Here is a 22,506-nt window from a genome sequence, read left to right on the forward strand (position 1 = left end):
AGAAACCCCTCTCAAAATCATCCTGGAGGACAAGAACATCTTCCCAGCTCGCGGATGGCACTGACAGGTTTCAGTGCAGCTGTGGGGATCCCCCACTGCTGCCCAGGCTGACCCTACCCTGGCAAGTGCCCATCACCAAGCCGGCAGCCCCCAGCCCCGCAAAGACCATGGTGCTGCATGCCCCCAGGCTTGGGAAAGGGGCCAGACTCACAGGTTTGCCTCCGACTCACAAGTGGACACAAGGTGACGAAGGACTCTAGGCTCAGCCCCTCTGCAGCTGGCGCATCACCGCTGTGCAAGCTCAGGCGTGCAAAGCCCCCAAGTATCACTCGCCGCCACTTGCTGCTGCTCCGTGGGGAGAAGGGACAGTTGGCATCGGGGGGGTGACAACATGTAACCTCCACGGGACGACATGCAGAGCGCTGACGCGGGTGGCCATGTCCTGGGCCACGGCACAGGGAGCAACAAGGCATCAAGGAAGGGCAGGGAGGAAACGCCACTGCCCTTTCCCTGCCAGAGACAAGCAAGGACAGAATCTTCATTTCAGTCCATGTTTCTCTTTAGCCCTCAGAGACTGTTTAACCTGCCCACCTCTGTCTCACGGGCAGGCAGAGCACTGGCGAGGAGCTGGTTTGTGCTGGTTAGCAGGGTCACCGCTGCGCAGCCGCCCTCTTTCACAGTGTCACTGTGCTGGGGGATTTCACAGGCTTCTCTGCCCCCACAGCATTTCCTCACATTTAAAGCAGCATCCCACACACCAGCGGCTTGGTTTTAGCCAGGGACAGAAACAGGGAGTGCTGAGCAGGCGAGAAAGGGCAGCTCCCTTCAGCCTTAAATCCAGCACCCAGGTGCCACCATCGAGGGAAGCCGAGCTGCAGGGTGTCCCTGCCTGACTCCCCGCCCTGCCCCCCCCCTCCCGCCACGGCTGCCTTTGGGCTGGGGATACGCGGGAGGATTATTGCTGAAATGGCAACGTGCGGTCCAGAGTCACGCTGGGCAGGTCCCCAAAGTGCTGTGGGACTGGTCCCCGAGCCCTGCCCAAAGCCAGCCGGGGTGAACCACGAGCAGCCAGCACTGTGCAGGCTGCACCGAGTGCCTTTGGCTCTGGGTGGGGGGACATGGGGCTCCCCCCGGTCTGCAGTAGGGCTCATGCACCGCAGCCCATGCTGCCCTGCCCTTTGGATCCTGTTCCTGGGCTCGGGGGGGGGGGCGGCTCAGAAGGGCAGCGCCTGCCAGTCCCACAGAGCCCGAATCACACGCACAGCACGAGAAAGGTGAAGAGAAATTCACTATTACAACATCAGCAACGACTAGCCCTAGAGGTAATGATCATCTCACATCAACATTACACACCACTGGAGGCAGAGAGGACGGTGAGCGGAGTTCAGTCAGGTTAGTAAACAGAGAACCGGTGCTGAAGTACAGAGGGTAACACAGACACAGCAGCTTTGCATCTCCTTAGAGGGACCTGTTGCTGTGATTTCAGTTTCCTCGCAGGCCACTGGCATCTGCGGTCCGAGCATCTGTCCTCGGGTCTCTGGGTCTGCGTGGGAAGGAGAGCAGCAAGTCAGGCTGGGAGCAGTGCCACTGCCTTTCCACGTGTGGGGCTTGTCCCCCAGCAGCACAAACTGCCCTCCCACCAGCACGGGCTCCAGGCATCCCCTCTCCGAATGCAGGCAACAGCCCAGGAGCTCGGGGAACTCTGGCTACAGGGGAGAAGCGAGATGCCCCAGGGGACTTGCACTCAGCTCTCCAGAGGCCCTAAAAATAAACCTACTTTGGGGTGGAGGACTGTAAGAAAAGGAAATGCAATGCAAGGGAAAATCCAGACAGATGCTTCCTTTTCCTGCTGGGCTGCCTGGGACTTGCCGAGCACAGGACACCCAGGACATCACCAGCACTGCATGCTTCCCTGCCATGGCTCCTACCAGCATTTGCTCCTGCACCATGCTGGGGATGCAGAGCTGCCCAGTCCCAGCAGACTGGTAAGCTCAGACCCCCACAGTCCCCTTCCCCTCCCTTCCTTCCCAGCGCTGAGGCTGTGACAGCTCTGGTGCCACACACACATGCTGGCCTGGGCCAGTCCACAGCAGCCCCAGGACTCACCACATGGCTCTTGTTCAGTTCTCCGCTTTCTGTGCTCCCGTTGCTGCAAGGAGAAGAGTGGAGTGGTTTGCAATGTCTGCCCAGAGCTGCATGCTCTGCAGGCAGGCAAGTGCAATGCAGCAGCAGTGAACAAGCAGGACAAGCTATCTTACCGTTCGAGGTGATCAGGTTCTCAGCCTGAGCCTCCTCATCCCCAGGAGCTCTGCAAGAAGAGGAGCACAGTGAGAGCAGCTGGGACCAGCACCCCATCCCTGGGGATGGGATGCCCGAAAGCACAGGGGCATGCTGTGGAAGGTGCCCTGGGAGCGCGCAGAGCTGTTCTGCCACCCAGGAGCTCTGCAGCAGAGCATCCTTCGGCTCTGGGCACCAGGCACCCGAAAGGGATGCTCGGAGAGCGCAGCCGCTCTGCCAGCTGCAGGAGGGAGCCCAGGAAGAGCTGAGCGCTGGGCAGAGAGACCCTCCAAGGGGGATGTTCCCCACGGGGCTGCCCTCACTCACCTGGGCTTCTGGTTGAAACTGCACCTGCACCTCCTGCCTGCAAGGGGAGAGAAACACCGTGACTGTGGCCAAAGTGGGAATGGGCCATGGTCTTTCCCAAAGGCTGCCCCCCATGAGGGCGGCCCCCCTTGCCGTGGCCTGAAAGCTGGGCATCGCCTGCTCCCCAACTTACTGAGTATAAGAAGAATGCCAACGGTGAACAGGACCACAGCAAACACCAGTCCCCCAATCCTCAGGCTCTGGTAATCTGGTGAGAGGAGACACAGGGGCTTGTCCCTGCTGGGTTCAGGGAAGGGAGCAGCTTCGTGTGCTCCCCATCGCACATGCACACACGTCCCTGCCAGCACACCCATCCTCATGCACGGCAGTGCTCACCATAGTTAAAGGGGTCCTCCTCCTCCTCCTTCTCCTTCTCTTGGGTGGCCACTGGAAATAAGTAGACAAGGAGTGTGAGCTGAGCGACTCCCCCAGCTGAACCCCTGCAGCCCCCCCCCCCCCCAGCTCAGGCACCCTGGGGCTGCTGCCCTGTGCCCCACTCGGATCAGCTGGGTGGCTGTCCTCTGAGGTCCCCCAGCCTTTTCCCACACCCCTGAACACAGGAAGCACTCGGTACCTACCGTCCGCCACGGCCGCCGGCAGGAGCAGGGAGCACAGGAAGATCAGCACTGCCTCCATGGCTGCTGCGAGAGAGGGAAGTGGGCTTCAGCACCCAGACAGCTGATGGAGGGTACCGAGATGGGGCTGGGGTGCAGAGCAGGGGCTACAGGCAACCCACACCTGACTGTGCAGGCAGGCAGGGCAGCACAGCCCTTGCAGCCCACGCCGTGGGAGAAGGAGCCAGACTGGCTCTGGGAAACACCCGAGGGCCCGGACATGATACTGGTGCCATAGCTGTACCCAGCCCCATGGAGACACAGTGGCTCACAGGTGCAAAGGAGGGGAAGGGTTTGAGCAGACAGACAGCCTTTTGCAGGGGGGTTTATATCTTCAACACCTCTGCACTGCTGGCTTTGCTCCTGACATGGATTTTGGTGCAGTCTCAAAGTTGCACTGCAGGCAATGGGGCCATCACAAGGGCTGTGATCTCTCCATCAAGGTCAGTACTGCGCCCTTCACCCACAGCATACTTTAATTTGTCCCAATTAGCATAGCAATTATGGCACATTCCTACAATGAGGCCAGTGGCCCTGGTGGGACACAAGCTCACAGCCATACTTGCGCCCCCCCCCCCCCCCCCCCCCCCCCAGCTCTCCATGCTCACCTGCAGCAGCAAGGAGAGACCATAAACACCTGTCTGTCCCCCATCACAGCTGAGTCCATCCCTGTCCCTTCACAAGCACCGACACAATGCCCTTGTGTGGGGGCACCCAGCCAGAGCACAGACCCTCCTCCAGGGGATGCCAGCCTGTGACAGCACTGTGACACTCCCTGCCAGCTCAGGCAGGGGTGCACATCCCCATGCCCCAAGCTGCTGCACCCATTTGGGATGTGCACCCTTGCTACTGGGAGCAGTCACCACCAAGAACTGCTGCTTCGCCAAGGGAGGGCCCTGGCGGCACACACGGTACCTATTAACTGGCCCACAGCATCCTTCCTCCTCCTTTTGAGGTGACAGGCAGGAGCCAGGGGAGCGGCTGCTCTGCCTCCTGCCAGCTGGCACCATGGACCTGGCTGCCCCATCCTGCTGGCTGCATGCAGGGGTGCCTCTGGCCAGGGGGAGAGGGCCTGGCAAGCGTGCTTCCCTCGAGGGCGCGAGCCAGGGGCTCTGGGGCACAGAGGTAGGTTGGGTGCTGCCTCCCCAGCCACCTGCAGCTCGCCCGGGCGCAGGGCACTGCTTGTTTGTGTTTTGCTGCTGCTGGGGAGTCACTAAGCGCCCTGACAGTAGGGCTCGTGGCCATACATGGTGCGGGAGCACGAAGAGGGCTCGCTGCTGGCACAGGAGAGGAAGGGGGGTGTTATCAGGCACCTTGCACAGCACTGATAGGACTGAGTGCTACAGAGCTGCTGCAGCTGCTGCACTGGATTAGTGCCGATAAGAAAGGGGCCCACGACAGAGCAGGAATTCAGCTAGCTAACGGATGCAGATCCCTGGTGTGCTGCTATTCAGCCCCTCCAGAGCCTGACCTGATTCAGATGCAACCTCCATCCCAGTCCACCCCAGCTGCCAGCGATGGGGGGAGGCAACTCAGCTGCCCCAGGCTGGCTCCTCAGGGCACCAGGGTCCCCCCAGATCCTGCCACGGCACCTCGTCCCAGTTTGTGCCACGCAGGTGCCCAGGAACGGCACATGTGGAGCAGGCTCAGCAGCACTCACCAGCCTGCCAAAGCTGGCCCCAGCAGTGGTTTGTGCTGTGACTGGTCCCCAGTGCTGCCCTCGGGAGCCAGTTCCCATCGCGCCTATGGAGGAAGCGGCCTCCAGCCCCGCGAGCATGGGGAGCACGCTTCCAGAACTCGATTTATTCATCATAACAAGTTGCATCCCATGATAATTCACATCCTTCCCTCCCCTTCCATGTCTTGTCATTTTGAAGCCAATGCGTTTTATCTGAACAGTGGAGGGTTTAATTTCCCTTGCTTGCAGCTGCCGCTGCCATTGTGTACGCAGGGCTGTGCTGCCATGCTGCGCTGGAGCGTGCCACTGGCTCCCTGTGCCCAAACAAGCCCCTCATTTGCTGAGGCACGTAATTCTGGATAATTTACCAAGTCTTAGAAATGCGTACAAAGAACCCAACAGCTGGCGATACAGTAACTTCTAGTTGCACATTTTGCTATGTCCTTTATCTCACATCCTTTGTCTATTTACTGCCGAGGCTGCCAGTGCAAAATCAGTGTCATTACCCGATATGAGGGTGTTGTACGTGCACAAGGATATGCAATATAGCACGTGCCATTGCTAGATGAACAGTATTAATTGGCTCTTGTAGCATATTAATGACGCCTTTAGTTTTTAAACAAATCATTCATCACATTTTTATAGTTTATTTTCCCGTTATTTGACCACTATTGTGGCAGCAGCTCAGTGACATCCCCTGGAGAACATACACGGAGAATTTTGCATTATTCATACCCATCCCTGCCCTGCCCTGAGCCCCGCCACCTGCCAAGGCACATAGGAACCCTCTCCCGCAGCCCCGGTGCTCGCCCCACGCACGCTCCCCTCCCACACCAGGCAGCCCCGGGATGCTTGAAGGCAGCAGCATTTCTCACCCAGCACCCCGCAGCCCTCGGTCTCAGCCCAAGCCACTCGTCACATCCCAGCTGCCTGCCCTCACACCTTTCCAGTTTCAGGGTGCTCCCACTGACACCCTGTGAGGTGCTTCACAGCACAGGCAGCGCTGCCCGCAACGGTGAGAGGGTCTGACCTGCAGCGCAGTTCCCAGAGCAGCTCTGGAAATGCCAGAGCCACGTTGCTGGTTGCCTGGGTGTGTTTTGCCAACATCTCCCAGCTCCGGTACCTGCCAAAGGCTTCGCTCCCCGCTCTCCCACAGCCACCCAAGGAAGCAGGCCAATGCTGGGACCCTGCTCAGCCCCAGCCTTGTTTCCAGCCCCTCTGCTCAGCTTTTGGCTTCTTGCACTCAGCGTGGCAGAGGTCTTTTTTTCGCTAAGCCAAGCACACACAAGTTCTTTGTTTTCCTAACTCAGTTCCTAAAATTCACACGCTTCCACACGCTAAAACTTATCTCCGCACGAGTGAACCACCAGGATTGGCAGTGGCCTTGCTCGAAAAACAAACACAGCATTCTGGAGTGCAAATGAGCCCAGCTCTCCTCCAAGGAAACATATGCTTTGCAAAGTGCCACAGGTTTTTTGGGTTGTTTCAAGCTGGCCCACCCACTTTTTCACGAAGCTGAAATAAAGTGAGAAGAGCAACCATTGCAAAGGGTTTGCTGTTTTCCCTCACTCGCGCCTTCAGACAGCAGCCTTCAAGGCACAGCTCCCTGCCCTCCATTCACGCTGCATCCAGCTGTGCTTCTGCACAAAGGCAGCAGAAAAACAACAGCGACGGCAGCCCCGTGCTCAGCCCCGTCTGCACAGCCCACTCCTCACCCTGTGCCGCTGGCCACAAAGCTCCTGTGTTCTCCCCGTTAGCCACACAAAGTCTGCAGACACCAAACCCAACAGCCACACACTCACACAACCCACAGGCAACCGGCAGTGCAGCACGCTTTGCATGTGACTTGAATCAAAACATGTTTTTCTCCTGTTAAAACTGCGAGATCTGCCTAAATACAGTGGGAGGCAGAGTGGCACACGAAGCGGGGCACGGTACCCGGAGCTCTCCTTCCCTCTCACCTCAACCCAACCTGCAGTTTGAAGAGTGGAGGCCAAATATTTATTCCCCCCCCCCATCTACATGGCTGAGCGAGGACAGGTGTCAGAAGGAGGACATCAGGCATCTGGAAGAGGTTCCTGGGGGAAGGAAGCAATGATGCACATGGAGGGAGTACACGGACCCTGCTGTTGGGGCCTTACCAGTGCTTTCCTTGAACCCCTCTCCAGTAGGATGGGGATGAAACCAGGCTGAGGGACTAACCTTGTGTCACAGAGGTGGCCAGGGCTGGCCCGGCCCCATGGTGAGGGTTTGCAGGTGGTGCCCACACAGCCACCCTCGCTCCTGCATGCTGGCAGGGCCCTCTGCCCAGGGACGCCCTCCCTGCCCGGGGAAAGCACCACCCCAGGGCACCCTGCTCGGTCTCAGCACTGGGGCTGGAGGAGCCAGCACAGCCGTGGTTGCCCACTTGGCACAGCCTGGCCCCTGCGGCCATCAGCCAGGCCTGGCAGCCGCCGGAACAGTGCCTGAGGGCAGGCGGCACCCAGTCCCACCCTGCCCAGCCACTGGAGATGCTGTGTTGGGCTGTTCCCGCACAGGGACTGTAGCTCACCAGCATGGGCATCAGTCAGGGCTGGGCAACAGCACCAGGGCCACCCCCGCCACCCCCTGCCCACACTGTGCTTGGGCTTTGGGCAGCCGCTGGGAGCCACCCGGGTGCAGCTCCCAGGCACCGGAGCTGGCTGGCTGATTCGCTGCCCTGCTGCCTCCCTGCCAAGCTCACAGCCAACATGCTTTGCTCCACGCAAGGCACAGTCACAGCTCTCCCTCAGCACCTTGCTTCTGGATAATCCCTCCTTGAAATTCTGCGTGTCACTGGATTAGCACGTGTGCACGCATGGAGGCTGTGTGTGTGAGATAGAGCAGCAGGGGAAATTTGGGCAGACAGACCCCGTCACTCCTGCCTGCCGATCAGCTCTCTGTAGCACAGCAAATCATGCCGGAGCAAGGCAGGTAAATTTGTAATGGCGCTGAATCTTGCAGTCCCCTTTTCCTTCCCATTGTTTTCCATAGATCTGCCCTGTCAAGTCTCAGCCATCACAGCGTAATGCCGAGAAGCCTCCTCCTTCCATTAGGAGTCCTCAGGGCATCTCCTGAAGATCAGACTAAGTTAAAATCTCTAGTTTCTGTGCAAAGCCCCCCAGACCGTGACAGCAGTGCTCGGTTGCCTGGAGCAGTTCAGAGCATACATGTGTGAATGGACATTTCCAGCTATACTTAGATGTGCTCTTCTGCCATTTCACGTCAGCATCAATCTGGCTATTAATGAGCCTGTTGTTGTGCCTCGTATTCCTAAATGAGAGAGGAGAGATTTCCAGCCCTCGCCATTCCGATATGGACGGCAATTTGGGACCCATTCAAAGGCTGATGGACTGGAAGACAGAAGACTGACTAGACAAAGATCTGATCGCCTCTTGCAGGTTTGGGGTATCCCCCCCCCCCCCCCCCAAAGCAGAGGATATTCAAAGGAAACCCTCTGCAGGAGCCCCAAGAACCCAAACTTCAGCCCTGCTTCTGCTGAATGAGACTCCCACACGGACACCCCCAGACCAGCTCTGACTGGGTCGATGCTTCCAAGACCATGACATCACAGGGAATCGCTGAACGCGGCTAGACAAGGCTCTGGGCGCACGCTGTGCTGCATCCCTCACCTGTACCCCAGCACTAACTTGCCTCCTGCGGGGCTTCTTCCAGCCCCAGGTAACTGGCTCTCAGACACCCAGGAGCTTCAGCCAGAGCTGCCCAGCCACACCTGGCTCACGAGGAGCCCCCAGCCCACCCCAACAATACATGCTTCCCCAAATGAGAAGCAGCAGGCACCAAACAGCGAGGCCAGCCCTTCATTTGAGGCAAACCTCCAGCACAATGATTGCCGAGCTAATGGCTGCCTGGCAGCACCGACATCGGGAAAGCAGGCAGGGAACCCAGCCCTTGGCTCCAGGGAAGCAGTAAACACCACCACCTCCCATCAGGAGTCTGCTGCTCCTGTTCTCTCCTCATTTGCTTAACAGATAATTGCAAAGCTAATCAGTGCACCTGCTTGAACCATCCTGTCCTCCCACCACACCCAGCTCTCGCCTAAGCCCTCGGCTCTGGGCACCGAGCAGGGCATAGCCAGGCACCAGCACAACAGAAATCAAACAGGTCAGCCAAAGGTGAGGTTACCTGGCAGGTCCTGGTGGTGAGAGAAATCCAGATCACCAGAAAATACTGAAATAGCAGCGTACGAGAAGCTGTTCCAGGCTCCCGTGTGTCCTGGGCTACCACCATACAGCCACGCTCAGCAGAGCATCAAAGAGCGGACATTTTCTCCATTCCCTCTGCTGTTGCCATCAGCCAGGACCACCACTGAGCATGAGGCAAACAGAAGCCCCCATCAGGTGTGGCCGTTGTCCCTGCCAGCACCGCTGCAGCTGCATGCCACAAGGAGGGACAGCCAGGCAGCACAGCCCCTCGGCAAGATGCCTCCACGCCGCCCAGCACGAGCAGTGCCTTCCCGGTGCTCGGGCGGCACGGTGATGCGACAGCCGTGCAGCTCAGCAGCTTCTTTACACTTTGGAAAGACACAGAGAGTCCGAAAGACAAATGCAGGGGAACAACCAGACACACCAAGCTGCCGGCTTGCCGTGCCAGGGAGTTGTCCTCACCACCACAGTCCAAACTCCTGACAAAACTGTGGCTCTCCGCATCGTTTTAGCTGAACGAGTAAAGCCGCTCAAGGAGGCAGCTAAAATTCCGTGGTGAGGGGAAGGAGCAGCCAGCCTGCATGCGTAGGCACGGGGTGTTCTCCGGCAGCCCCGGGCTCTAACAGGTGGCCGAGCTCTGCAGCGACTGCACTTGGTGCTGGCAGCTCTCCCTCGCACGCTCCCCGTCACTCCACCTCAGAGCCATGTTCCAACCGGGACTCTCCAGGCTTGTCTTCGTTTCAAACTGGGAATGGAAGCACTCAGTGGGGCTAAAAATCGCAACGGGACCCAACAGCACCTTGGAGCATCGTGGACTTGCTGCAATGGGTGCCGGGGACTGCTTCAAGTCCTAACCCACACGCAGCTTTTCCCCAGCGGCTGCTCTTTCATGCTGCAAAGCTTACTCACATCCACACAAACCACCTGTCACTTTCCCTCCCACAGAAATATTCCTGCAAGATCCCGAGTTCCACCACATGGACTCTGATATCTGTTTCTTCAGGAAGCATTAATTACCCACCCCGGGGAGACATGCTCTTCCTCTCCTCTGGTACGCCTTCCCGGGATAAAGCACTTGACTGTTTATGTGTTGCTACGGTGTTACTAAAATATTTAACAACAGAAGCCGGGATGCTGCCAGACGCCGGGAGGGAGGAGGATGGCCGCCCTGCTCGCCGAGGTCCCCACGCGTGGAGCCTGGGCAGGATGGGCAGGCAGGCTGTGCCCCAGCTGCCCCCACGGTGGTCTCCAGTGGGGATGGCTGCTCCACCGGGGCATCCTTCCTGGCACGGGGTGGGGGGGTGGGTGGAGGGGGGGCTGGTAACCAGGCAACGGTGGGATGAGGGAAACCACGGTACCCGGCGTTGCCATGGCAGCCGCCAGGGCCGGGGATGCAGGCCGTCCCAAGCGTAGGGCGATGCCCCGGGGTGCCGGGCCGTACCCTGCTGGCCTCGGGCTGCGGGACGCTGCCGGAGCCCGGTACAGGGAGCGGCGGGCACGCCGCGGCGGGACCCCCGAGGCGCCCCGCGGTCGCCCCCTCCCCAGGCGGGGGCACCGCGGCGGCTGGACCCACCTGAGCTCGCCGGGCCGGAGCTGAGCGGAGCGGGCTGGGCTGCGGGCGGTGCCGGCTTGCGGGAGGTACTGGAGCGGAGCGGGCTGCGGGCGGTGCCGGCTTGCGGGAGGTACTGGAGCGGAGCGGGCTGCGGGCGGGGCCGGGCCGGAGCGGAGCGGGCAGCGTGTGCGCAGAGCGGGGCTGCCGCACAAAGGGCCGGGGCGGGCGGGCCGGGGGCGGTGCTTGCCGCCGGCGGGGGGGGGCGCCGGGAGCGGGGGGGGGGGGCGCCGGGAGCGCGGCCGCTGCAGCCCCAACGGCGCCCGGGACACCGAACGGGGTGAGGGGTCGGGGTGGGCTGGCAACCGCGGGACCCGGCCGCCCCCAGCCCGCCGTCCCCGGTTTCCGAGCGTGTGCGGGCTTGGCGGGCGGCGGGGCGTGCTGAGCCCCCCCGAGCAACGCCGCGCTGCTCCGCTGAGCCCCCCCGAGCAAAGCCCGCTGCCCACCAGGTGCTGCTCTGCAGGGAACGCGCTTCCCAGGCTCTGCTACATCCCTGCCCCGCAGTGGGGAGCAGGAGGGGGCTCAGCCCTGCGCCCCGCACCTGGGCTGGGTGAAGCGGGGAGCAGGCAGGGGGCTGCTGGAGCTCGCTGAGGCTAACAGAACATCCGCATAGGTAAACTCATAAACGCCGTGCAGAAGCTTTTTCTTCTTGCTTGCTGCCTCCCGAGAGCAGAAGGGTGTAGCTGAAATGCCACTCTCCAGCTCAGGTGGCCCAGGCCATAATCACATCAGGCAGTAGCACCTGGGGGCCACTCAGGTCAGGCCTGCTGGGGAGGGGGCAACCAGGAAACTTCCAGCTTGGCCTGCCTTGCTGGTAGCAGCACCTGGTTTGTTTTCAGGCATGGTCAGGACCTGCCGCCTTCATTGCCTCCCCCAGCCCCCCCAGCACTGAGCAGCTGCAGAAAAACAGACCCTTTGGGTCTTACCCAGAGCAGGTCAGAAACCAGCATGTACTTCAGAGAGTCAAGGCAAAACACTAACAGAAGGTGAGGGGCTCGACCCCCTGCTGCTGTGAACAAACATCTCGACACAGAGCTTTGTGGCACCCGACCAGTTTATTCCCATCGGACAGCTGGGCACATTGGGAGGAGCAAGGTCTGGGAACGGGGTATGTGTTTAAAATAGCATGGCACAGTCTCCGGAGGGAAAGCCTGTGCTTGGCGAGCTGCTTATGGCTGGGGAGCAGCCTGGTCACGGCCACAGCGGGGAGGGAGGCTCTGGTCCTGGCTGTGCTTGGAGCCACCAAGGCACCCGTGGGCTCCGGCCACGGCCACTGTGCTGGGGCTGTGGGCATCTGCAGCAGGAGCGTGGTGAGCTGAGGGCCTGCCCTGAGCTCCTGAGAGCTCTGCAAACCACAGCACCAAAACTGGTGGTGTCCAGAGCTTCCCACAGGCTGGGCACCGTGTCAGATGGGCAACAGGGTGCTGAGAGCACTGGGTGGCAGCTGACTGCAGCGGGGCACTGCTCCCTTTCAGGCCAGCCTGGCACACCCATGTCTGCTTGGCTCCTGCTGCCACCCTGGAGAGCCATTTCTTCTTGAAAAATCGCCTTAGTGATGCTGTCACCACTGAGCTGGTTCATCCCATAATAACTCAAATGCATCTTAGATTGAAATCAGACAATAATGGCACATTGTACATTCATTTCCCAGTTTCCAGTAAAATATAAGAAGAAAATAAACCCGCAGTGGCATTTCAAGGCAATTATTCAGAAGGGTAAAGAGATACAGAACAACACAGAGGAGCTGGACAATGTCAAGTCTCTTTAATGCATAGAGATAACCCCGCCTTGAGTGAGGCAGGGATCAAAGCAGTTATAATCAAGTTTTGGGCTTCTCAAACCTTACCCGCTCTGCAGCTGTTATTTTCCACCACACACTACAAAATATTCTGATACCATGGTGGTGCCCTGGGGACTGCAGCGAGTGCGGTGGGTCTCTGCTGAGCCACAGACCGCGAGCCCCATGCAGGCAGCGGGGTGCAGGGCTGGCTGCGGCTGGGCGTGCTGTGCACTCTCCTTCCTTCAGTTCTTTCTTTACAAATTTGCAAAGGGCTGCCCAAAGCAAGTAGAGTCTAAAAAACTGGCAGCATAGATATTTATTTTTTTCTGTACAGACTCAGGTAGAACAGAGAGCCCACTGAATGTAGGAAGTGAAGGGTCTGCTGCGCTACTCCCACCGAGGGAAAGCAGCTCCTGCAGTTGCTGGCGGCAAACATCTGCTCCACAGAGCCGCACCGCTGGAGAGAAGCGTACTGAGCAATAGTTTCTTTGCTGGCAAAACTGGGCCAAACCTTTTGCTAGTGTAATGCGGGCTAGCAGCAGTGAGGTCAGGCAGGCGATGCTGATTTATGCTAATGAAGGGGCTGGGCTCATCTCCTCATGCTGTTTGAGTCAATAGGAGCATTGCCAGCAGCTCCAACAAGGGCATGATTTCATCTTGGGGTGTGTCATCTCACGGTGGAGCAGCCGTCTTCTCCCTGTGCTCTCAGAGCAGCGAGGCCTGGCAGGGCACGGAAGGAGCCGCTTGCTCTCCAGAACTTTCCCCTCTGATTTTAAGGTCTTTCCCTTCTCTGTAATGCCAAAGCTTGCAAACATTTGCCACCTGCCCGTTCAGTGCAACGCAGCTTTCAGCCTGGCCAGGGGCACGGGAGAACTGAGCAATGACAGGAGTCGTGTGTAGCCATATGGCTGCGTTTAACCCAATAACACTGTCATGCATCAGGCATAAGCCATTCCTTATGCTCCGAATTCCCTTGGGAGCAAATGACAAAGCAGCGGCCTGTGCTGAAGCTGCCGAGGGCCGTTTTCACTATTCGAGCATAGGTATTGCACAAGCTGAAGTTCAGCAACTCTGTGCCAAGTGATGATGTTACTGACTGTGGAAGGGAACCAATCCGAAACTGTGGGAAAACCATTTTTGCAGAGAAACGTCATCTCTGAAACCATATAAACAAATCACTTTTGACACAACAGAATGAAGAGCTATAAAAGGAAAGTTTGGGAAAAACACCGCTAATGGGCGGTAATTCACATGGTGCCCGCCAGACTGTATTCTTGTGATTTATGCTCCTTGGGGACACTGGCCTATGATTTCCAAGGCACAGAGGAGTGTGGAAAAGCCTGGCCAGATGTGGGGCCACACTCAGCACCCCTTGTCTCAGAAGATGCGCCAGTGCAGGATGCAGCCGAGCAAGCAGGGTGCTACGCACAGGGGGGCTTTGCAGAGCTGCAAGCGATGGTCTGGGCTGGTCCCAGGAGGCTCCTTGGGGCTGGGCTGGCACCCACCACAGCCATGCTCCCCCAGGGGATACAGGCAGCAGGACCTTTTCATTCACATGCTGCAGGAGCAGAGGCAAAGTGGTGTCCAAGACATCTGCTACATCTGCATGGTGTCGTCTTCGGGAACAGCAAAGCACAACAGCCATGGCCAGGCAGCTTCACGAGAAACTAATCGCTTCTAATCTGCTTAGAAAACTTCAGCCCTTGGGAAAACACAGCATACCTCTCTGTGGGCCTGGGAGGAAAGACCACTGGATGTCAGGTTTAGAAGAAATAAATTAAATTTGTATTAGGGGCTGAAATCCTTTCTCTGCTTTGAGCAGCTGTTTCAGAGAGCAGAAGAGCAATAACCTCTGAGGAGGTGAAATCCACAGCAGAGGAGCAGGTCCTCCACTCGCTGACATGGCACCGTCACCAGCATCATAGTTCCAGCAGTATCAGCTCTTACTGGGTTCCAATTTTTGGGTTTTTTTCTTTCTCAAAAGATCTGTTTCTCCAGCATGCTATCAATAAAACAGCAATAAAACCTTGTGAGCTGCTGCTCTGCAGGGCCCGCTGTGCTTTTTATGAGTAGAAATCCCAAGATCCCAGAGAGCCTTTGGACACATATAAGCTGGGTCTGTAACTCAAGACCCATTGAATTCACAATTTAATCAGACCAACATAAAACTGGCAAGTCTCACAAAGCCCCTGCTCTTACACCATCTCAACTGCTTTTATTTGTCAAAAACCTCGATGCTTTCACCGCTGCACCTGCAGGGTGGTCAGATATAACATGGTCAGCAAAGATGCGGTACCTCTGTGTGCCGGGGAGCAAGAGCCCCCGTTCCTCCCTGCTGTCTCCTCTGTGACTGGGGGCAGAGGTGACACTTAGCCCCTAACACAGGGCACCTAACGTGTCACACAGCCAGCACAGATCACACCTGGATGACCCCAAGCAGGAGCCCGCATCCTGCCCTGGCAGGTCCCTGTGCCTGGAGGAAAACCTCAACCTCACAGCTGCCACCATCCCCCTGCTGCCTCCAAGCAGGACACGCACACAGGTGACACAGAGCAGTGCCACTGAGGTGCCCGAGCCTGGTGCCAGCCACGTGGCTGGCAGCACCCAGTGTGGCACACTGGCCAGGGCAGGAATGCCTTTGCACCAGCACTGCTGCTTCCCTGAGTCCAACGCCCTGCAAAGCCGCTACCCGGGTTGTTACAGAAGGGGGTGGCTGGTGGCTTTGCAGCCAGCTCTGCCAAGGGACCAGCCTCCCTAAGCCACCCTGTGCTTGCCCTTCCTGCCCGTTCTCCCAAAAAGCCCTGTCTGCAGGGCAGCACGTGAGCATCCATCCTGGAGAGGATGCTTGGGGCTTGCTGGGAAAGCACTGAAGCCCTTGGATGTGGGTGACCAGGACAGCTGAGCCCACACAGGCAGCAGCACGTGCCCACCGCTGCCGGTGCAGCCCCCACCCACCGCACGGCTGCTGCAGCAGGTTTGCCCCACACCATTTTCACATTTCTATTTTTAAACAGGATTTTCAGTGGTACTCCAGCAGCACCAGCTGTGTCAGTACCCAGCAACACTTCTGGTCCAGCTTGCTGTTTTCCCAGCTGAGCAGCACCCCTAAGCCCATACCCTGCCCAGCCAGCCCCCTCCCTCCCTGGCCGTGACACCCCCCAGGCTTCACCCCAACCCAGAGCAGAGCTGCAGGACACCATCAGCACCCCTGCAGCGTGCGTGCACACGATGGAGCTCAGCACTTATGTACACATCCCCGCACCCACGGGCTCTGCTCCCACTCTCAACCCTTCAGCTCTGCACTTTCTTGCCCCGTTACAACGGGAGCTTGAACAGGCTGGATTTGGCACCACAGCTACAAAGTCCCTCTCTTGCCTGAGCTGCGGGCGGCTCATAGCCGGCAGCAAGTTATTCCCCCCTCCCCAGCCAAACTCACTGCGAAGCAAAGATGTTATAAAGTAAACCGAAAACAGTCCCTCGGCATCTGTGCACCCCCCTCACAGGAGGCTCACGTATGCTGTGGGAGGTTTCTGGGCTGCTGCTTTGAAAAGCAATTTGAGGTCAGGCTGACTCAGTGTTTCCCAAAAGCCAACAGCTCTTAATTGTTTCGGTGCAGGTCTAGAGCAGCTGCCAAGCACTGACCACCCTGCGCACTGGCGCCTGCTACACGTCCCAGGGAGAGGTAGGTGTTTTCCGCACACGTAGATCAGACTAGACCTGCTATCCCAAAATTCAAATGCAAACCACAGCTCTCTGCCTGCAGATAACCTTTTCCACAGCAGGCAGCCAATTCTGGGAAGCCGAGGGATGCTCCCAGGAGGTGAGGAGGGGATGTGCCTGCAGCAGCCCACGCACCCCGAGGATTTCTCATCTTTGTTTCACAGGTAGCTTCTGCAGCTCCAGAGCCCATGCACGGCTGGAGACTGTCTCCAGCACACTTTGGACAAACAAGCCTTTGCTGTCCATCAAGAGCCAGGTGGCCCCGCTATAAGTGATGCAGATCAGAAACCAGGCTGCCTGGCCCATGCAAGGTCCGGTACTTACACCATTTAGGAGAACTGGTGTTTCCAGTTCCTCTGCAGGACACGCTGGACGCGGCCACACTGAGCCTTCTGCTCGGGGATTGCCCCCACACCAATCTGCTTCCCAAGGAGGGAGAGGCAGGCTGCAGTGGCTGGTCATCGGACTCCTGTGCTGAGGAGGGAGGGGGCCACCACAGCTGGAGACAGACTCATGAGGCAGCCTCAGGCTATTTCAAAGAGAATGAGTGAGCCCCCCAGAGCACCAGCCCCTCCTTTAACATTTCCAGCTGTAGGAAGATAGGTTACAAAGAACGGGTACAAGTAACTGCTTTCCTACTCCCAAGGAAAATTCAAGGCTAAATGTGTATTACTGCCCTCTCCCTAACACGGGGCAATTGCACAGCCTATGCAGCCTTCTCAGGAAAGCATTTTATTCTGGTCCACTGCATTCACAAGCTGAGTTTTGATATGCTCGCCCCAGGGCTCGTGCCCATGGATCCCCCTCCAGAGGCTTTACCCTCTCACATCTCCCTGCCTACATTACCTCCATACCTGAGCCAAGCCCCTGTAAGACATAAACCACCTCCTTTCTCCCAGCCAGGAGCAGTAACCCAAAGGGTTAAGGGCTTTTGTGCAAAAAGCCACTCCATCACATGTGCCTACACAAACAGCAACAGCCGCAGAGCAGCTCAGGAGCGGGTATGCATTGGGGTGCTGAGCACATCCCTGGACCCCTGCCTGCGGGCTGCGTGGGGGCACACGGCTGCAAGCTCTCCACTCGCCTGTTGCACACCAGTCCCACGGGCCCACCGCAGCACACATGGCCTTGCTGCCAGGGCCTCAAGAGCCATGAGAACGTGGGCAGCCCTGGAGTATCCCTGTCTTTAGCCAGAGCCATGCCCAGGGCCAGGCGCAGAGCCCGGGGTGGGAAGAGCTCCCCCAACTCCCTGGGGCTCCCTTGGTACCTGGGTGCTGGGGCTTGCCAAACTCCTTCCCAGCTGGTCCAAAAGAGCCATGTCCACATGGAGCACTACCAAAACATTTATTGAGAAAAGTGCGGGGTGGCCAGGCTCTCTGCAGCTGACCGCACATCTGGGGAGACAAGCACAGCCTTGGCCATGGGCAGCCAGCCTCGGCTCACCCGACGGGTGCTCACCCTGCCAACCTGGGGATCTCCTGTAGCACCTTGTGTGCCTCAAAGCACCAGTGGGGAGATGTGGGCACTTGTTTCCTTGGGGGAAATGCATCCCTGCCGTGGCGTGGCCAGGGAGGTAAGGCTGGCTACGTGATCCCTGCGTGTTCAGCAGCCAGAGGGAGGAGGAAGCAATCCAACACGGTCGCTGAACAAGCAGCTGTGAGATCCGGGGGCTGGCTCACACTGGAGAGGGGCTGGGAGCTGCCTGGGAAGAGTGGCTGCTCTGCATCACGCTCCACTTTGGCCTTTGGCTGCTGCTGACTTCTGTCACACCTCCTGCAGCCTCCCCAGAGAGCAGACCTGCCCCACGCTGCTGCAGAAATCCTCATCAGAGCAGACAGGGGGGCAGAGACCGGCTGCGTGCAGTCCTGGGAGCGAGGGCTTGCTCGGACCATATCCACAGCATGGAAAAATAAACAAACAGGTATTTCTCTCATGGGGAGGAACACCACTTACAAGGCGCCCTAAACCTGTCTGCAAACATGAGAGTAACCACTGCTCCTCCCAGACGGTAGTGTAACTCTACCTTGGGGCTCCCCTTCGCTCAACCCTTCAGGGAAAAAATAGGGAACGTGGCCCTGCGGGTGTGGGCAGTGCGGCGCACAGCTGCATGGGGCCCAGCCCCATCCTGCACCCCAAGGCAGCACAGCTGCGACCTGGCAGCAGCATGCAAAGGAGAGCACTCCCTCACCACGGGCACCCCATGGCTCTCCTGCCCCTTGCTTCCATCCTCGACCTCCACCGGCTTGAGCATGCCGCAAGTCCTGCCAGGAAGCACTCGCGACATCCTGGTCCGGACATGTCTATTTACACAAGGAGAACCACAGACACAGGGCAAGGAGGCACTTCCCAGCCGGCACCGCCAGCCGCCGGCACGGGCTGCTGCCCCCTGCGTGCCACCGGGCTGGGTGCTTTGCCCAGCCGCCACCAAGCCACCTCTCCCTTGCACTGGGCCAGGGCAGAGTCGCTTTGCAGGCGCCGTATTTTCAGAGGCTGGGGGCAGCGATGGGTCCCTGGCTGCACAGACAGTCCAGAGATAGGCAGGGGGGATCTGCTGGTAGCATCATGCCCTGGCAGCAATGAAGGGCAGGGGCCCGCGCTGGCTGGAGAGGCACAGCCCAGGCAAGTGTCCGTCCGGGTTTTAGTCATTCTCACTCTGCAACGGAGAGAGGGAGAGCAAGGGTGAGGTGCCAGGGGCTGCACTGGGGAGGATACAGCCCCTTTTCAATGCACCCAGGACCACCTGATAAGCCTCCCTGCCATGCCACCTCACCTCCATTTTGCTGTATATCCAGCTGAGGAGCTTTGTCACACGTGTGTAAACACCGGGCTTGTACTTCTGGCCACATCCTGTCCCCCAGCTTGTCACCCCGGCCACATACCAGCGGCCATGGTCCTCACAGACCAGGGGCCCTCCACTGTCACCCTGGCACAGAGGGGCAGAGCAGTGAGGAGAGGAGGCAGGGGATGCCCCTCTGCTGGTACCCAGCCAGGGAACAGCAGAATGCAGGAAAAACGGGCAGCCCTGCCAGTCCTGCACCACCTAGCCTGGGGGGACCATGTGGCCCGGCTCACCTGGCATGCATCTTTCCCTCCCTGCAGGTACCCAGCGCACATCATCCGTGGGGTCAGGTAGCCCTCATACACCTTGTCACTGTTGCAGATCTTGTAGTCAATCAGCTTCACCTCTGCCTCCCGCAGCTTGGGGGACGTGTTATCTGCAAGGCAGGAGGAGCCATGGGGCAGGGTGGGCTTTGTGTCCCCCCATCACCCCCTGGCTCCCCCGCAGCACCAAGCATTTCCACAGCAGCAAGGGGGGAAGCCGGTATTTCTTGCAGGCCTTATTTCTACAGATTTGCACAGCCAGCAGGGCGATCGCTGCAAGTCACCCCTGTGGAACCAGCCCTCAAATACCGCAGCAGAGCCACGCTTGCTTTTCTCACACGCTGTGTTCTCAGGTCGGCTGCGGCATGCAGGAGCTGCCTGCGGAAAGCCAGCGTCCTCCCTCACCTTCATTCTCCCTGGTCTTCCCAAAGCCGGTGATGAAGCAGGACCTGCCGGTCTGGAATCGCTGGCCGTACATGGGAAGGCAGGCTGGGCGAACCTGAGCTGGAGGGACACATGTTGAAAACCAGTCAAGGAGAGAGGGGTGAGTCACCCAGGAGCAAAACAGCTGCTGTAGTCACCAGCCCTGTGGCTAGGGAGGAGTGTGGCATGCAGGAAACACTCCCCTCTGCGCCCACCCGGGCAGGGTCCCTGCCGGCCCCCGGTGTCCTACCCACACAGGGCACAGCGTGCGGCACGATGCTGATGCCAACAGCACTGGTCCTGCCAGGGGAGAACGGGCCAGTTGCCAGCCACGGGACAGGCAGGTGAAAGCAGTGTGGCCACAGCAGAGTGGGATGCTTCAGCTGGCAGCAGCCCCATGCAGCCCAGGGGATGGCTCCAAGGGGACCCGAGCTGCCTTTTGTTCCTGGCATCCCCAGACTCTCTCTGCCCCCCCGAACACCAGCCCCAGCCAAGCTCAGCCCTGCGGCATTGCAAGCTGAGAGGCATCACCTGAGAGCGTCAGCGGCCTGGAGAGCTTCATGAGAGCGATGTCGTAGTCATCGTGATCGTCGCTGTAGTTGGAGTTGATGATGACCTGGGAGACGGAGATGCCATCTGTGTGCTGCTTCAGGTCCGAGACGCCGCCATACACCTTCCAGTCATCGAGGATCTTCATGCTGTTCCTGGCCAGGGAGAGGTGGAGGCATCAAGGAGTGAGACACAGGGAGAGCTGAGCTGAGTGCCGGCACGAGGGCTGCTGGCTGCAGCCGGTGCCCCCAGGCAGGACAGCAGCACTGTGGGAGGCTGCCCACAGCAGCACTCACATGAAGAAGCAGTGGGCTGCGGTGAGGACCCACTGCGCATCGATGATGGTGCCGCCGCAGATGTGGATCGGCCCGTACTGCACACTGACTTGCCAGGGCCATTTGCTCACGGAGGTTTCCTTTCCTCCGATGATCCGGCCAGAAATCCTCTGCCCACAGGCTGGAGGGGAGAGCAGGGCTGAGAGCAGGGCTCAGGGAGAAGGCAAGCCTGGAGGGGGGCGCACACAACATCCCCACCACCCGCAGACACCAGCGGTGCTCAGTACACGCGTAGGGGCCAGTGCAGGCCAGGGGAATGCAATCTTCGCAGTTTTCTGTTACCCAGACAGTTGGCTGGAAAACGCCCTATTTGCCCAACCCTGTGCAAAGGAGGGAGGAAAGTGCTCCCAAGTGTGTGTTTGGCCTTGCCCGCCCTCGGCTGCCTGCCCTGCCAGCCGGTCCCCTTACTTGTGCATCGGAGGGAGACATACTTTCCCGTGAGACACTGTGAGCTGCAGGAGAGAAGAGAAACAGCCTCAGCCCCAGCCCTACAGCACCAGGGCAGGGCCAGAAGGCAACACCGCCTGGTACCTGTTGAGGCTCTGCTGGATGGTGTCTCGCTCCTCGGTCACAGTGAGGCTCTTGCTGGAGATGTGCAGGGGGATGTATTCAGTCTGTGATGCACTGGGAGGGGAGAGGAGAAAGGCAGTGAGGGTCCCCCCACCGTAGGCACTGACTGCCTGGTCTCTGCCTTCTCAAAGAAGTTAGTTCTGCACACTAAACCTGGAGAGGGATGGACAAAAACGCCCAGAGCAGCGCTGGACACAGCCTTACACTGGAAAAGCATGGTGCTGGTGGAAAAAGCACAGCGGACCAGGCACCTGGCCAGGGGAAGAGGACCAGAGCAACACCCAGGGGGCTGGCAGAGCCCCAGTGCCCAAGCAGGATGACCCATCCCTGGGGAATTACTTCTGAAATCCCAGCTGCCGGCAGGTCTTTCTGGAGAAGGAGTCATCCCAGGCACTGCTGCACACTGGCAGCCACTGGCTTTCAGTGCTGGAGTAGACGTGGAGCAAGGACTCGTCGGATGCAAAGCGCACTGCGGGGATGGAGCAGGCAGGTCAGTAGTACCCAGTGCCCTGGGGGCTCCCCATGTTCCCACCACCCCTGGCTCCCAGGGCCTCACCACAGCCCAGCTCATCGCTCCTCTGGGAGCAGTCGACGATGCCGTCACAGCGCACGGGGTTGTCCTTGCAGGTCTCGGCTGGCTCCTTGTACACGATGCCAGTCTGTGACCTCCAGAACATAACTGGAAGCAAGCAGATGCTGTGGTGAGGCTGCTGGCAGCGGCCCGCTGTGGGCGAGGGTGCTGCAACCCGCCCAGACTGGGGTCTGGAGGAGGTCTGCCAAGCGCAGGGGGCCCAGACACCAGGCGTGAGCTCGGGTGCAGGGCTGCTGTTCGAGCCAAGAGCGAGAAGCTGCAAGATGCAGGGCTGGAGGAGGACTGGCCAGTCCCGAGCACCGACCAGTGCTGCTCAGCTGCCACAAGCCTCTCCCACTTAACCCACTTCTGGCTTGCTCCAGCAGAAAGATGCATTCAGCCTGGCGAATTCTTCAAGCCCACCAGCTAGAGCAGCTGAGACTGGTGTTACGAGGATTAAAGAGATTCCCTCGCTGCCTGTGCCGCCTACAGACCGCACTTTGCTTGCGGGGTCCTGTCTGGTAACCCTGCGCCTTGGGGAGGGTGAGCGTGGGTGCTGCTGGGGCGCCCTGCCACCCTGAAGCGAGCCCAGGAAAAGGGAAGCGCAGTGCAGCACCCCCCGGCCCCCCGGACAAGGCAGGCAGCCGAAGCAGCAGCTCTCCTCTTCCCGGGAATCTGCTCCTGCCTGTCCACCAGATGTCAGGAACACTCCGGCAGTGGGAAAAGCG

General features: G+C 59.1%; 2 protein-coding genes across 10 annotated transcripts in view; both read right to left on the reverse strand.

Moving 5' to 3' along the window:
• Positions 1 to 1,275: 1,275 nt before the first annotated feature.
• Positions 1,276 to 10,857, reverse strand: FXYD6 (FXYD domain containing ion transport regulator 6). Of its 8 annotated transcripts, none has more exons than XM_080366827.1 (9): positions 10,693 to 10,813; positions 9,100 to 9,282; positions 3,222 to 3,281; positions 2,980 to 3,030; positions 2,777 to 2,851; positions 2,605 to 2,641; positions 2,259 to 2,308; positions 2,107 to 2,149; positions 1,276 to 1,543 (listed from the first exon to the last, which is right to left on the reverse strand). In XM_080366827.1, the coding sequence occupies exons 3-8, from the start codon at positions 3,277 to 3,279 to the stop codon at positions 2,121 to 2,123; spliced, it is 300 nt and encodes a 99-aa protein (XP_080222953.1). In that variant the 5' UTR covers positions 3,280 to 3,281; positions 9,100 to 9,282; positions 10,693 to 10,813; the 3' UTR covers positions 1,276 to 1,543; positions 2,107 to 2,120. The 8 variants fall into 8 exon arrangements, with proteins under 8 accessions (XP_080222953.1, XP_080222952.1, XP_080222955.1 ...); XM_080366826.1 differs by having other exon boundaries at positions 3,222 to 3,284; XM_080366829.1 differs by lacking the exon at positions 9,100 to 9,282 and having other exon boundaries at positions 3,222 to 3,284; positions 10,693 to 10,857.
• Positions 10,858 to 10,991: 134 nt separating this feature from the next.
• Positions 10,992 to 22,506, reverse strand: part of TMPRSS13 (transmembrane serine protease 13) — a 35,539-nt gene continuing 24,024 nt past the window's right edge. The window contains exons 7-16 of one of the 2 annotated variants that reach the window (XM_080366712.1): positions 21,764 to 21,886; positions 21,547 to 21,676; positions 21,169 to 21,261; positions 21,046 to 21,089; positions 20,599 to 20,758; positions 20,285 to 20,457; positions 19,736 to 19,834; positions 19,301 to 19,443; positions 18,999 to 19,151; positions 10,992 to 18,881 (exon numbers count right to left, since the gene is read on the reverse strand). In XM_080366712.1, coding sequence (XP_080222838.1) covers positions 18,867 to 18,881; positions 18,999 to 19,151; positions 19,301 to 19,443; positions 19,736 to 19,834; positions 20,285 to 20,457; positions 20,599 to 20,758; positions 21,046 to 21,089; positions 21,169 to 21,261; positions 21,547 to 21,676; positions 21,764 to 21,886 — 1,133 coding nt within the window. In that variant the 3' untranslated portion in view covers positions 10,992 to 18,866. Of the gene's footprint in view, positions 19,152 to 19,300; positions 19,444 to 19,735; positions 19,835 to 20,284; positions 20,458 to 20,598; positions 20,759 to 21,045; positions 21,090 to 21,168; positions 21,262 to 21,546; positions 21,677 to 21,763; positions 21,887 to 22,506 lie in introns of both variants that reach the window. The other variant, XM_080366713.1, reaches the window with a different exon arrangement.

The sequence above is a fragment of the Falco punctatus genome, assembly GCF_963210335.1.
Source record: "Falco punctatus genome assembly, chromosome: 16".
In the NCBI taxonomy this organism is placed as follows: Eukaryota; Metazoa; Chordata; class Aves; order Falconiformes; family Falconidae; genus Falco; species Falco punctatus.

Excerpts from the sequence above, each read along its gene's own strand:
- FXYD6 (XM_080366822.1), bottom strand. The coding sequence starts at position 4,284 with ATGGGGCAGCCAGGTCCATGGTGCCAGCTGGCAGGAGGCAGAGCAGCC. Across the intron at positions 2,642-2,776 it reads TGGCATTCTTCTTATACTCA|GCAGGAGGTGCAGGTGCAGT; the intron begins GTAAGTTGGGGA and ends CTCCCCTTGCAG. Across the intron at positions 2,309-2,604 it reads AGTTTCAACCAGAAGCCCAG|AGCTCCTGGGGATGAGGAGG; the intron begins GTGAGTGAGGGC and ends CTCTTCTTGCAG.